The 13,590-nt window shown below is 57.3% G+C and overlaps 1 protein-coding gene across 4 annotated transcripts in view; it reads right to left on the reverse strand.

Moving 5' to 3' along the window:
• Positions 1–13,590, reverse strand: part of TTC7B (tetratricopeptide repeat domain 7B) — a 279,640-nt gene that overhangs the window by 20,677 nt on the left and 245,373 nt on the right. For 3 of the 4 annotated variants that reach the window (XM_055538917.1, XM_055538916.1, XM_055538919.1), the window contains one exon: positions 3,714–3,916. In XM_055538917.1, coding sequence (XP_055394892.1) covers positions 3,714–3,916 — 203 coding nt within the window. Of the gene's footprint in view, positions 1–3,713; positions 3,917–12,234; positions 13,385–13,590 lie in introns of those variants that run through there. The other variant, XM_055538918.1, reaches the window with a different exon arrangement.

A 13,590-nucleotide genomic window follows, 5' to 3' on the forward strand; every position in this document is an offset into this window, starting at 1 on the left:
GGGCCTTTCTCACTACTTCCCACGGCAGAGCGGGAGAAATTTACCAGCTCCCTGGTCTCCCAACTACCCTCCTTTGAAGGACAGCTGGCCTCTGTCCCTGAACAGGCATCCAGCCTTGTTGCGAGACCTTCGACATACAAGGGCATGGCCCTGAGAACTTTCATTCTATTTTCTCCTGCTCAGCACCCGCTCTGAGATCTTTGTCTGCCTCAGTTGGAGGCCCCGCCCTCAGGGCATACACCCATCTTCTTCCTTTCTGTGGCCAGGGGCAGGCAGGGGCCTGTGGTCCAGTCCCTCTCCAGCTCGTGTCCTCCATAAAGCTGCATGGGCACGTCGCCCACACACTGCCGTGCCGCCCTCAGCATGCCCTGGGCGAGCCCCATCTGCTTCTGATTTCACACCTTTTTTGACCAGTTGAGCGCATTGGTAATGTGCTCCAGGATAAGTCTATTTCTCAGCAACATTTCTCCTCTGGTCTTACCAACACTAGCTCCTGCACCCAACCCTCCTGGCCTCCTTCCACACTCACCTCTCCCTTAGAGGCTCTGTTCCTCTCTCTCCCCCTCATCTCACATTCTGCCCTTGAGAGCCCAGGCTGACGTGATCGGAGGGCAGGCACATGGCGCTGCTCGCGGATCCTGGCCCTGTTCTGGTCACCGTGGCCCTGGTTCTGAGCCCAGCCCACCCTTGGCCTGGGTGGTGCCACCCAGAGGCTGCTCCTCTGCCCTCCGTTCCCCGCTCTGCCCCCGGCTCCTGGTCTCAGCACTACTGCTATGGAAACGGTTGCTCCGTGCTTCATTAGTTCATCTTGGTCTTGGGAGCGAAAGGCTTTTTAACCATAGCATGCAAATGATTGTAAATTTATACACTTATGCAAAAATGATATGAAAATACGCCTTTAGATTTTTCTGGAGAAAACGTCTGATCACTCTATGAATCCCTCCCTTGTCAACAGCATGACTTTGCAATTCCTCAGCCCGTCAGCTCCTGCTCCCTTACTATCTGCCCACACTCAGCTCTCTTATCTTGTGCTAACTCATTATTAATATTAAACACACGATTTCTCTTCTTTCTTCTCGCTGTATACGAATTTAAACGCATCTCTGAAGGCTGAAACTATTAGAAAACTGTCAATTTTTGTTGGAGTTTCATGTACATTTCTGTTGTCAAGTCTGACCTTATGTTAACTTTAATGCATTTAACGCTTTAATGAAAACCATCTGCCTCCAAGTCGTTAATGCTTTTTTAACAATATTACTGTGCTCGCATTTCTCTGCAGTCGTGCCTCTCCTATGAGCTGGGCTGATGGAGGGGGCTGGCACACATCACCACTAACCTGCTCTCAAAGGGAACAAATGTCCCCTCCTCGGGGAACCAGCTCATGCCCCTGACTGGGAACCACTCTCCAGGTTTAGCATCAGCCCCTGGTCTCCACCTGTGATTCGGAACACGGCTCCCTTCTCTCAAGATGGCTCCTCCAACAGCCTCTCTGCCCTCCCCTCTCTCTCCGAGCATCAGGGCTGGTGCAGACACTTCCTCTCTCTGGGTTTTTCCATGGGCTGCAGTCGGCCTACAGGCAGTTCCTTCCTTTGGAACCCCTTGCCTTGATCTTTGGGAGGGCGGTCCTCTTTGCTGCTCAGGTTCTTCAAACTCCTTCTAGTCTTGACCGCTGACCCCTGGCCTGGCCAGCCAGGCAGGCCTCCCTGGTCCCCTCATCACTGCGCAGCCTGCTCCCCGAGAGTCATGTGGGTGCCGACACCCACGTCTGCTTCCGCCTCCTCTGCCACGTAAGTCTAGAGCCCTGACTCTTCCTTGGGGTGTGACCTGGTGAAAAGACAGCCTCGTCTCCCTGCTGCCCCTTCGTCTTCACTTCTTCCTGATCTATTCAGGCCCAAACGGCCAGTGCTTAGTCGCCCGGTCAGGTCTGACTCTCTGTGACCCCACAGACTGTAGCCCACCAGGCTCCACTGTCCATGGGATTCTCCAGGCAAGAGCACTGGACTGGGCTGCCGTGCCCTCCTCCAGGGGACCTTCCCCACCCAGGGATAGAACTCATGTCCCCTGCATTGTCAGGTGGATTCTTTACCACTGAGCCACCAGGGAAGCCCATTGAGACATCTTAGGGGCTTATTATTATTATTACAGTTTTCTACTGGTGAGACCCCTAAGGTAGCTAATGTCTGCGGGCCAGAGAAGGCTCAGCTGTGGCTCTGGATCCAACAGGCGAGGCTCCTTCATCACCCGGCCCTTGCTTACCAGCTCTCCTAGCCTGGGCCCGCGGCTGCTCCTTTCAGAAGGGAAAGCGCCTGGCATTTGTCAGGGAGCTCAGGTGTCTTGACAAGCTCCAAAGGTGAAACCGAAAACTTTCCTGGTGCGATTTTCCTATTTGATCTTTTGTCTCATGTGTTCCCCTTGGGGATGAACAAGAAATACTTCTCTGAATAATTTATAGGCCCCAGGGTAGAAACACGCTGCCTCTTTTTAATAAAAAGCTGGGTACATGGCCTTGATTATACCTCTTCTGTGATACTTCAGCAAAGGCAGAGAGACCTGAGAAGCTCTTTACAAATTCCTTTTAAAATAGTGAGACAAAGATAAAAAGCCATGTAATGCTTCTAATCAAACAAAGGAATGTTTGGATAATACATATGATTATTTATAAAGCTGTATTGAGCTATGAAAGGCTCATACAGGGAAGCTGAAAAAACTCAACAGCTGTAATTACTATAAGGTCCAATTTATTTTTAAAACTGAAAATGGCTGTCTTCGGTTTTCTGTTGAATGAGCACCTCCTGGGTGCTGGGGCTCTGCTGGGCTCCTCACGTGGATCATTTCAAGGAGTTCTCATGAGTGAGCTGGGTAAGGAGCGGGTCAAGATACAGAATCACCAAGGCTCCTGGGGGTGCGTGGCCAGCCCACGGTGCCCCAGGACCACAGACGGGGCTGAAATGGAACCCAGAGCTGACTCAGAAGCGCACACGTCACATGGTCCCTAACAGTGGGCGCCCCGGCCTTCCGTTGAAAACCAGTAGATGCTGCTCAGTTCTGTCCATTTTGCTATGCTACTGTGGGCAACGGCGAGAGAATGGAGCCTTTGGGACCCTCTGGAGTAGATTTTACTTATTAGTTACAAAACCGTCTCCTCTTAGCCCAGGACAGAACCTCACAGCCTCTCTGGGTGCAAGCTGAATGTCTTCATTTTACGGGAGGCTGGGGTGACTTCCCTGGGTCCTCACAGTGCAGGGAGGCTGTCCCCCCTCCTCTGACCGGATGTCCCTGCCACCCAGTGGCCTTGGGGACAGGCTGCGGTCTTGGCTCCAACGGGCCCCAGAAACTGTAAAGTGCTCGGAGTCTTGTCCTGCAGGCTCCCCGGGGTGTGGGCACCCCCAAGGGGGCTGCTCCCAACAGCGCGGAGACCAAGAGGACAATGGCAGCACCCAGGGCCACAAGAACGAGTTCACTGAGCCCCGAGCCACAGGGCAGCTTGGCCGGCTGGCCCGAGGCCTCTGACCCAGACTCCGCCCTCAGTCGGCCCAGGCGCCCAGGCGGGCCGTACACCGCCTGTGTGCTGCCCGCTCCCGGGAGCTCCACCTGCACAGACCACCGCGGGGATGGCGCACCCAGAGCCCCCGGCCGGCAAGTGCATCTGGAACCAGCACACAGGCTGAGGGTCCAGAGCTGCCGCTGCCTCGGAGGGGTGCCCCCGGACTCACCAGCCGCTGCATGCTCTTCACGTGGGTGGGGCTGATGGACAAGGCCTCCTCGTACCACCGCCGGGCCTCGTCCACGTTCCCGCGGAGCTCCGCCACCTGGCCGCGCATGTAGAGGACGTTGTGAGACATGGGGAAGAGGTTGGCAGCTTCCTGCGTGCAGGCCGTGGCCTCCGTGGGCTTCCCAATGCCGATGTAGACTTCCGCTGTGAGAACGAGAGCACAGGCGGATGCATCCTGGGTCACCGTCCCCCAGACGCCCTGCAGCGGACCAGGGCTCCGGCTGGGACGCCACCTCCCCCGAGGGAGCCTGACAGGGGCCCGTCTGGGAAACCCAGAGCCCGCCCCAGCCCACGTGGGAACAGCCGGGTGACAGTCCTTCCTGCCCCTGATACGGACACGAGAGTCACGGCCGCAGGGCCTCCGAGGAGACGCCTGTCACCACCAAGAGGGGCCTGAGGCCAGCCGGGCCCACTGCCCCCGGAGGACAGCCCTCCACCCGCCGCCGAGGACTCCCGCCCCTGGAGGACTCCCCGCCCCGGAGGACTCCCTCCCCATGAGGACACCTCCGCCGGGGGACTCCCGCCCCTGGAAGACTCCCGTCCCCAGAGGACTCCTCCCCCCGGAGGACTCCTCCCCCAGAAGACTCCCGTCCCCAGAGGACTCCTCCCCCCGGAGGACTCCTCCCCCAGAAGACTCCCGCCCCCAGAGGACTCCCCCTGGAAGACTACCTCCCCCAGGCCCACCCGGGACACCGGCCCTCAGCTCTGACGTCCACAGAACAAGCGCTGGCTGAGCCCAAGGACGGGCCAAGCAGAGGTGCACAGCCCCTCGGGGGCAATGGCGCTGCCCCTCGGCTGGTTATTCTGAAGCCCGCAAGTGTGACAAGGGCCGCGGGTGGAGGCTGACATGTCTGTGGGTACGAAGTCAGATGGCTGCTCGATCCGACCCTGCCCTGGGCCAAACCAGGAAAGCCACCACCTGCAGGGACTATTACCTGAGACCGACTCGGCCTGTTGAGACCCCAGGCTGCCACTTTCCAAACAGCAGCATCAGGAGCCGTCCTCCAGCAGCCCCAGGGCTCCCTCATCTGCACGCAGGGCCCATGCAGATGCCCATCGGTCTGTCCCCGAATCTGGGCCCACCGATGCCGCCTCCCAGCTCAGGGCAGCCCCTTCCCTTCCTCACCTGTCCTGCCCTGACCACTGCCCTCTGCCCTGGCAGAGAAAGCTGTTTCTGTGCCCACATTTCCAAGCTCCACACATACTAATATGTTGTGTAGAACCGGATGCACACAAGAATACGAGTGATGGAAGAACGCCACGGAAAAAAACTAGAAGATGTCTACTGTTTCTCATGCACCTCTGGTGTGGTCTCCCGGAGGCGTGGCCTCCTCCCCGCTCCTGTCTCCTCCAGCCCCTCCGTGTGTTCCGTGCCGCCAGACCAGCCTCCCCGGCAAAGCCCTGGTGGGGTCGCCCCTTCTCTGAGGTCTCCTGCTCCAGGCACCCCTCAGCCCGCAGCCTTCCCTGACCCCACAGGCAGGACCCCTTCACCAGGGCTAAATTCAGGTGAAAGAGAGGGACAAGGGCCTTCTGAGCTCATTGGCAGATGCAGGCCTGGGGAGTCTCAACCCCTGAGTGGTGAGGGGGGCTCCTGACCGGGGGACCCAGCCCGGGACGCACCCCCAGGCCCCCAAGTGCCCGGTGTCCCCGTTCCTACTTCTAGTTTTGGATACTAGTCAGGCTCCCGCTCAGTGTCAGCTGCGAGGCTGAGAACTGGGCCCCGCGCTCTGCCTCGGGCTCGGGACCACGCAGAGGTGCCGGGCGAGGGCGGGATCGGGGGGAGTGGGGGTGGTCGCTGAGCAGCCTGGATCCCGCCGGCCAGCTGTGCGCCTGGCACGGGGTTGCGTGTCCCCTGGAGATGGAGACACTCCCCTCACCGAGACTCCTGCTCCCCGGGGCTCCAGCTGCCCATGGGCACTTCTCTGAGACGCGCAGGAGGGCCGCTCCTGGTGCGGATGCCCTTCAGCCAGGCCGCTGGTAGGGGCAGAGGAAGGAAAAGGCGCGTGGGAACCAGCTTCCTGCGGATCCTGCGGCTCCCTGACCCCGCAAACCACTCCCTCACCCCAAGCCCTGCTTCTCCAGGGAGAGGAGCTTGGTGCCTGGGAAACAAGCTGGGCAAGCTGGTGCTGGCTTCCTGGGCAGCGCGGGCTCCCCTGCCTTCGTGAATCCGCTCTTTCATGTGGAAATCGCATGAGGGCTAAGAGGACAGAGGTCCTGCGAACCCACGCGCTTCCTGCCCCCAGCAGAGTCGGCAGGCCTGGGGAGGCCGCCGCCCGTATCCGCTCCCACGGGAATGCCCTTCATTGCTTCTGCTTTGGGGGGCTCGGGAAGGGGAAGGAGGCAGGGGCTCTGCTTTCATGGGTGGGGCCCGGCCCTGAGCCCCTCTGGGACCCCACGCCGGGCCTGCCGTCCGCGAGGAGCGCAGCCCACGTCCTGCCCTCGTGGAGGCCCCGTCGGGGTCCTGCTGCGCGTTTGACATTTGTTTCCGAGTTTGCAGACGGCTGTGTCCACCGTCAAGGGCGACGCCTTTGTGTCGGCGACGGCGAGACCCGGGCGCCGTGTCCCCCGTGTTTGCGACACACCTTGTCCCCAGCCCCGCTGCTTCCTGAGCCCCGACCCTCGGCTGACCCTGACTCGCCACCCGAGGAGCCGGCAGCGGCGGCACGGAAGCCCCTAACCTCCGTCCTTGACCCCTGCTGCTCCCGCTTGGACCCTCAGGGCTCTCGCTGCGAGGACTGTGCCCCCCCCACCAGGGGCTCCGTCCCTCACGCTCCACTGACACGTGCATCCGTGTCACCAGCTGCCAGAGGCCACGCCCAGCACAGGCTCCTGTCTCCCCCTCATCCAGCCTCTCAGCACCCCTAGCTCCTACATCCACGACTGACACGTGCATCCGTGTCACCAGCTGCCAGAGGCCACGCCCAGCACAGGCTCCTGTCTCCTCCTCATCCAGCCTCTCAGCACCCCTAGCTCCTACATCCACGACTGACACGTGCATCCGTGTCACCAGCTGCCAGAGGCCACGCCCAGCACAGGCTCCTGTCTCCTCCTCATCCAGCCTCTCAGCGCTCCTAGCTCCTACATCCACGACTGACACGTGCATCCGTGTCACCAGCTGCCAGAGGCCATGCCCAGCACAGGCTTCTGTCTCCCCCTCATCCAGCCTCTCAGCGCTCCTAGCTCCTACATCCATGACTGACACGTGCATCCGTGTCACCAGCTCCCAGATGCCACGCCCAGCACAGGCTCCTGTCTCCTCCTCATCCAGCCTCTCAGCGCTCCTAGCTCCTACATCCACGACTCACACGTGCATCCGTGTCACCAGCTGCCAGAGGCCACGCCCAGCACAGGCTCCTGTCTCCTCCTCATCCAGCCTCTCAGCGCTCCTAGCTCCTACATCCACGACTGACACGTGCATCCGTGTCACCAGCTGCCAGAGGCCACGCCCAGCACAGGCTCCTGTCTCCCCCTCATCCACCCTCTCAGCACCCCTAGCTCCTACATCCATGACTGACACGTGCATCCGTGTCACCAACTCCCAGATGCCATGCAAAGCACAGACTCCTGTCTCCTCCTCATCCACCCTCTCAGCACCCCTAGCTCCTACATCCACGACTGACACGTGCATCCGTGTCACCAACTCCCAGATGCCATGCCCAACACAGGCTCCTGTCTCCTCCTTATCCACCCTCTCAGCACTCCTAGCTCCTACATCCACGACTGACATGTGCATCCCTGTCACCAACTCCCAGATGCCACGCCCAGCACAGGCTCCTGTCTCCTCCTCATCCACCCTCTCGGCACTCCTAGCTCCTACATCCACGACTGATACGTGTATCCGTGTCACCAGCTCCCAGAGGCCACGCCCAGCACAGGCTCCTGTCTCCTCCTCATCCACCCTCTCAGCACCCCTAGCTCCTACATCCACGACTGACACGTGTATCCGTGTCACCAACTCCCGGATGCCACGCCCAGCACAGGCTCCTGTCTCCTCCTCATCCACCCTCTCAGCACTCCTAGCTCCTACATCCACGGAAAACTCACTGTTTATTCACAGAGCAGAGAGGGCAGGGGCAGGCGACTGACACATACAGACTATTAGGGACGAAAGAGCCTACAAGGATATACTGTGCAACATGGGGCTACGGGCAACACTTGATAGTATTATGGAGTATATTATAATATGATATACAATTAACATATATGCATACTATAAGATATAATTAGTATAATATGTACTATTATATACAGGTATAGTGAGTGCATGTATATATTATATGCCTAATGTATACACATGTAGAGTGTGTGCATACTCAGTCGTGTCTGACTCTGAGACCCCCTGGACCATAGCCCGCCAGGCTCCTCTGTCCACGGGATTTTTCAGGCAGCAATGCTGGAGTGGGTTGCCCTGCCCTCCTCCAGGGGACCTTCCTGACCAGGGATCAAACCAGGTCTCGTCACTCTTGCATTGCAGGCGGGTCCTTTACCACTAGCAGTACCTGGGAAGCCCAATAGAGTATTCAGCACACATTATTTATCATATTTTATTTTATACATGGAGTATAACCTTTAACGGAGAAGGCAATGGCACCCCACTCCAGTACTCTTGCCTGGAAAATCCCATGGATGGAGGGCCTGCTGGGCTGCAGTCCATGGGGTCACTAAGAGTCGGACACGACTGAGCGACTTCACTTTCCTTTTCACTTTCATGCATTGGAGAAGGAAATGGCAACCCACTCCAGTGTTCTTGCCTGGAGAATCCCAGGGACAGTGGAGCCTGGTGGGCTACCGTCTATGGGGTCGCACAGAGTCAGACACGACTGAAGCGACTTAGCAGTAGCAGCAGCATAACCTTTAAAAATACATAAAAAAATGCAAGGCTGACTTAGAAACCGTTATCTTAGAAGCTCCTGAGTGATTGCCGCCTGCTGAGCACGTTCGTGCGTTACCGTGCCTGTCACGGCGGTGTGACTTTGCAGGGAGAGCAGCAGGCCTGGGGAGCAGGTTCTGGCAGACGGCGGCGGGGCCGGGGTCTCCGTGAGTCTGGCCAGGGACCCAAGCCCCTGGGTTCCGTACAGGCCCCTCTGCAGCCCCCTGGCTACACGGACAGCACCCCCTCGCTTTCCCCCACCCTGCTGACCACTCCCTTGCCACTGACTTGGCTTTCCTCTCCTCCCCCATTTTTTGGGGGTGCTACACTGGATCCCAGTTGTGGGGTGAGGGCTCTCCAGTCTCAGGCCACAAGCTCTCAGGTGTGGCCTGTGGGGTCCAGTTCCCTGACCAGGGATGGAACCAGGGCCCCTGCATCGGGAGCATGGAGTCTTAGAACTGGACCCCCAGGGACGTCCCTTCAGGTCTGGGTCCTGGCTGTCCCTTCCTCCATCAGCGTTCCGGCCCAGGCCTTCTCGTCACATTCCTTGGCTTTAAAACACCGCTCACGACTTCCTGTTTCCTGCCCAAACCTCAAGCGAGGGTTGAATGTCCACCTGTTCCCCGACCCAGGCCGCCAGTGGTGGGAAGCAGAATCGCCACCACGCGCGGAGTCCTTCACGCGCGCCTCTCACCCAGCAGCTCCCCTATGTGTGTCTATCAGCTTCACCCGGAAGACGCGGCTCGGGCGCCCCCTTCCCGCCCCAGAGCCCCCGCCGTCCGCGGCCCCCGCCCGCCCTCCGCGGGCCTGGTCTGACGACGCGCCCTCTGGTCCTCTCACGTCCAGGCAGCCACCTCCCTTCTCGTTCTCCCCGAGCCCGCCCCGCCACCCCAGGGTCCTCGGCACGGGGAGCCCAGCGCGGGTGAAGCGCAAACTCCACGAAGGGACACACGCCCGTCTGCCGAGCACCCCCTCCAGAGCCTGGAGCTCAGACCCCCCGGAGGGCTCCAGCGGGGCTCCCGGCTGGGGGCCGCCCGGGGCGGGGCCGGGGCTCTGGGGCCACACTGGGTCTGGATTCTGGTTTCTCCCCGTGTTAGCCATGTAGCCCTAGGGGGGTGACGGGATACCTCTGTCTTGCTGCTTCATGTGTAAAACGGGGTGACTGAAGGTAAGTATACCTCATATGGCTGGGCTTCCCCAGTGGCTCATCGGTAAAGAATCCCCCGGCAATACAGGAGACGCAGGAGACGTGGGTTCAGTTCCTGAGTCAGGAAGATCCCCTAAAGGAGGAAATGGCAACCCGCTCCAGTACTCTTGCCTGGAGAATCCCATGGACAGAGGGGACTGGTGGGTTACAGCCCATGCGATTGCAAGAGTTGGAGACGACTGAACAACTCAACACACACACACATTTTATATGGCTACTGCAAGGAGCAAACAAGCGAAGACACATGAAGTCCTGAGATGAGATCAGACACACGCGTGGTGCTTGGCAAACGTCAGCCACCCGCAGGCTGCAGAGGGGGAATCCAACCCCCCCCACCCCCGACCCGCGGCAGGGCCGGCGGGGCTGACCCACAGAGACTGGCATGAGGGTAGCCTGACCCCTGGGCACTGCGGCTCCCTCCGGCAGGCACGCCCTGTGCAGGGACCCTCACGCCACCTGTCTGCAAGCTGTCTCCATCTTGGCCTGGTGCCCAGGCCACAGGCTCACCCTGCAACCCCACCGAAGCACCTCTGGGCAGCCGGGAGGAAGCAAGCAGGGGGCAGGACGGAAGGGACAGGCCAGCCGGGGCCAAGGAAATTGTAAGAGGGTCACAGCTTCACATTTCCAGCAGAAATCCAAAAATCTGATCTTGCACATCTAAGAATAGCCGCTGGTTTTAACGGTGAGAGGTGCCAAAACGAAAGCTATAATTATTAGTAAGTAACAAGCAGAAATTATCCACCTACCGCAAAGTCATTTTTAGCTGCCATCCCCAGAGAGGATACTGAAGGGTGGGCACCAAGAAGCTGCTTGGTTTGAGAAAGACCCTGGTTCAGCCCTGGACTGTGAAAGTATGGATTTCCAATGGCCAGTGACCACGTGCGTGTGCTTCTAAAGAAACAGATCTATGACTCCCAGAGAGATACGTCTTGAGGTGCAACTAACCTCACATGCTTTAATTCAGCCCTCCTGACTCCTGTCTCAGGGAGACCACAGAGGAGCTGGCTTCTCCCTGGCCCGGGTTTCCCTTCTGTACCACAGAGGAAAGTAGCCCTTCTGACCTTCTCTATAAGATGGTGTATATGTTACAAATAGCACTGGAAGATACTTGGAACTTTTAGGAAAAGAGACCGTAAAAATGGGCAGTTGCTTTTGAAACATCGTGTGATACCCAGATGCTATAAAGAAAAGATTGATAAATGGAAAAAAAAATTGGCAAAAAAATCACAACAACAAAACCCTAAAACACAAACTAACTGAGAGAAAAGACAGCGCGTATGACACAAGGCAAATTTCTCTGGCGCGTAGCCAACGCCACAAACCAAGAAGAAGCGCTCAGTGCCTAAGAAGGCGATGGCAGGGCCCACGAGCAGACAGTGGAACCCCGCTGTCTCATCAGATTAGCAACGGTCTGGAAGTCTGAGAACTCGTTGTGCCATGAAGATGGGAGGAAGCGGCCTTGTGCATCTTGTTGTTGAGTCACTAGGTCGTATCCAACCCCAGGGACTGTAGCCCGCCAGTCTCCTCTGTCCATGGAATTTTCTAGGCAAGAACACTGGAGTGGGTTGCCATTTCCTTCTCCAGAGGATCTCTCTGACCCATGGACTGAACCCGGGTCTTCTGCACTGCAGGCAGATTCTTTACCATTGAGCCACCAGAGAAATCCTAATACCTTATTGACTGGAATGCAAACTGGCACAGTTGCGGAAGGCAATGTGACAAACTTTACCAAGATTAAAGAGTAACTTTTGATCAATTCCACTTTTAGGAATTACCCTTACACAGAAAGACTGATGCTGAAGCTGAAACTTCAATACTTTAGCCACCTGATGTGAAGAACTGACTTATTGGAAAAGACCCTGATGCTGGGAAAGACTGAGGGCAGGAGGAGAAGGGGACGACAGAGGGTGAGAGGGTTGGAGGGCATCACCGACTCCATGGACATGGGTTTGGGTGAACTCTGGGAGTTGGTGATGGACAGGAGGCCTGGAGTGCTGCAGTTCACGGGGTCACAGAGTCGGACATGACTGAGCGACTGAACTGAACTGAGGTCACACAGAACAATGTACAGAAGGCTATTACTGATGCCTGTCTGTAACAGCAAAATACTAGAAATAATCTAAACGTGAGTCAGCGGATCACTGGTTAAAAGATGGTCAGTTCACACAATGGATTCGGTCTCTGATGTGACCGTTAGCAGCCTCCACGAGCGTCACCCCTCTGGCGGGTGTGCAGCCACTCACGTGGCGGCTGTGGAGGGGGGTGACCGGTGCTCAGTGTGGGGGATGCCTCCACTCTGTGTCTTTTGTGCCCTTTAAATGGTGTACCATGAGCTTGGATTATTTTTTCAAACATAATTTAAATGAAATTGTCACAAAGGTTCAAACCAAGCGGCCGAACACGGACAACCCGTGGGCGTTGGCCGCCGGGGGTCCCAGGAAGAGCCGGGGGCTCTGGGTCAGAAGTGCCCGGGGCAGGGGGTCACCCTAGGCATGGCCTCCCCACCCGGGGGCCCTCAGGGGCTGAGTGCTCCTGCTCTCTTGGGCTGGGCTCCCTGCAGGGCTGGCAGCTGGCCCCTCAGAGCAGCAGAGGCTCAGGGCTCCCGGTCACAACCTCTCTGCCTTTCAGACACGCACCCCACGGCCCGGGACCTGCTTGTATGACAGGCTGGACGTCTGGGTCACCTCAGAGTGGCCTCACCTGCCGCTCTCAAACCAGGCACCACCTCCATCGGGCCCCGCCTCACCAGCTCCCGCTACACTCAGACCACAGAAAAATGACCAGGAGAGAAGAGACCCACAGGCCACAGAAACACCAACCTGGGGTCTCGGGCCTTGATCTAGCTTCCTCTGAAACCTGCGACGTTTACAGAAGCTGGCGGTATTGCTGGAGCTGATGATGGACACAGATGTTCCCTGGTTTCCATGCGTTCTCAAAAAATGTGGGTCACTTTTATTTTGCCTCCTAGAGCAGTCAAGCTCAAACCACATATGGTAGAATCTTACATTTCAGTGGAAGCTTGTTTTATGAATTCTTTCTGAATTTACCTCTTTAAAGACTAGGTTGAATATATGACACAATTCTAATCTTGACTCAAACAAAGCCAGTGCTTTAAAGAATCAATATGGCACCAATCCTATAAGATTCTAATTTATGCCACTATTCATACTATATATGCGTGATTTATATTCTGCTCGGAGTTTATACGGCAGGTACGACATTTGCTTTCCAGAATTCAATTCCACCAACTCCTAGAATGTTAAAAGCCACACCTATTAATAGCAATGAGAGCTTTATTCTCTCTTATAGGCTATGGCAATGAGAAATGGATGTCACGTGATTAATAAAACTTCTAGGACAACTCCAAATGGAATCTTAGCTGCCAAGTTCATCAATGCTCTCAGAAGCAGATATGCAGTTTCTTCCCAAGAGTCATAGCAGGTCATGCCAAGAGGAGCAGAGTGTGGTCTTACCACACATCGGGCGGGCGAAGGTGTCCTGGACTCACGGACCCTCATCCAGGTCATCAGCATTTCTGAGACACAGGCAAGAACGGCAGGGCCTGAGGGGTCCGGGGAGCTGGCTCCAGCCTGGAAGGGTCCCCATCAGCCCTCTGGCTTTTCAGACTTTGGCCTTTCAAAAACTCAACTTCAGGGACTTCCCTGGCAGCCAAGTGGTTAAGACTCCACGCTCCCAGTGCAGGGGGCTCGGGTTGGATCCCTGGTCAGGGAACTGGACCCC

This window comes from Bubalus kerabau, chromosome 10 (genome assembly GCF_029407905.1).
Source record: "Bubalus kerabau isolate K-KA32 ecotype Philippines breed swamp buffalo chromosome 10, PCC_UOA_SB_1v2, whole genome shotgun sequence".
Lineage (NCBI taxonomy): Eukaryota > Metazoa > Chordata > Mammalia > Artiodactyla > Bovidae > Bubalus > Bubalus kerabau.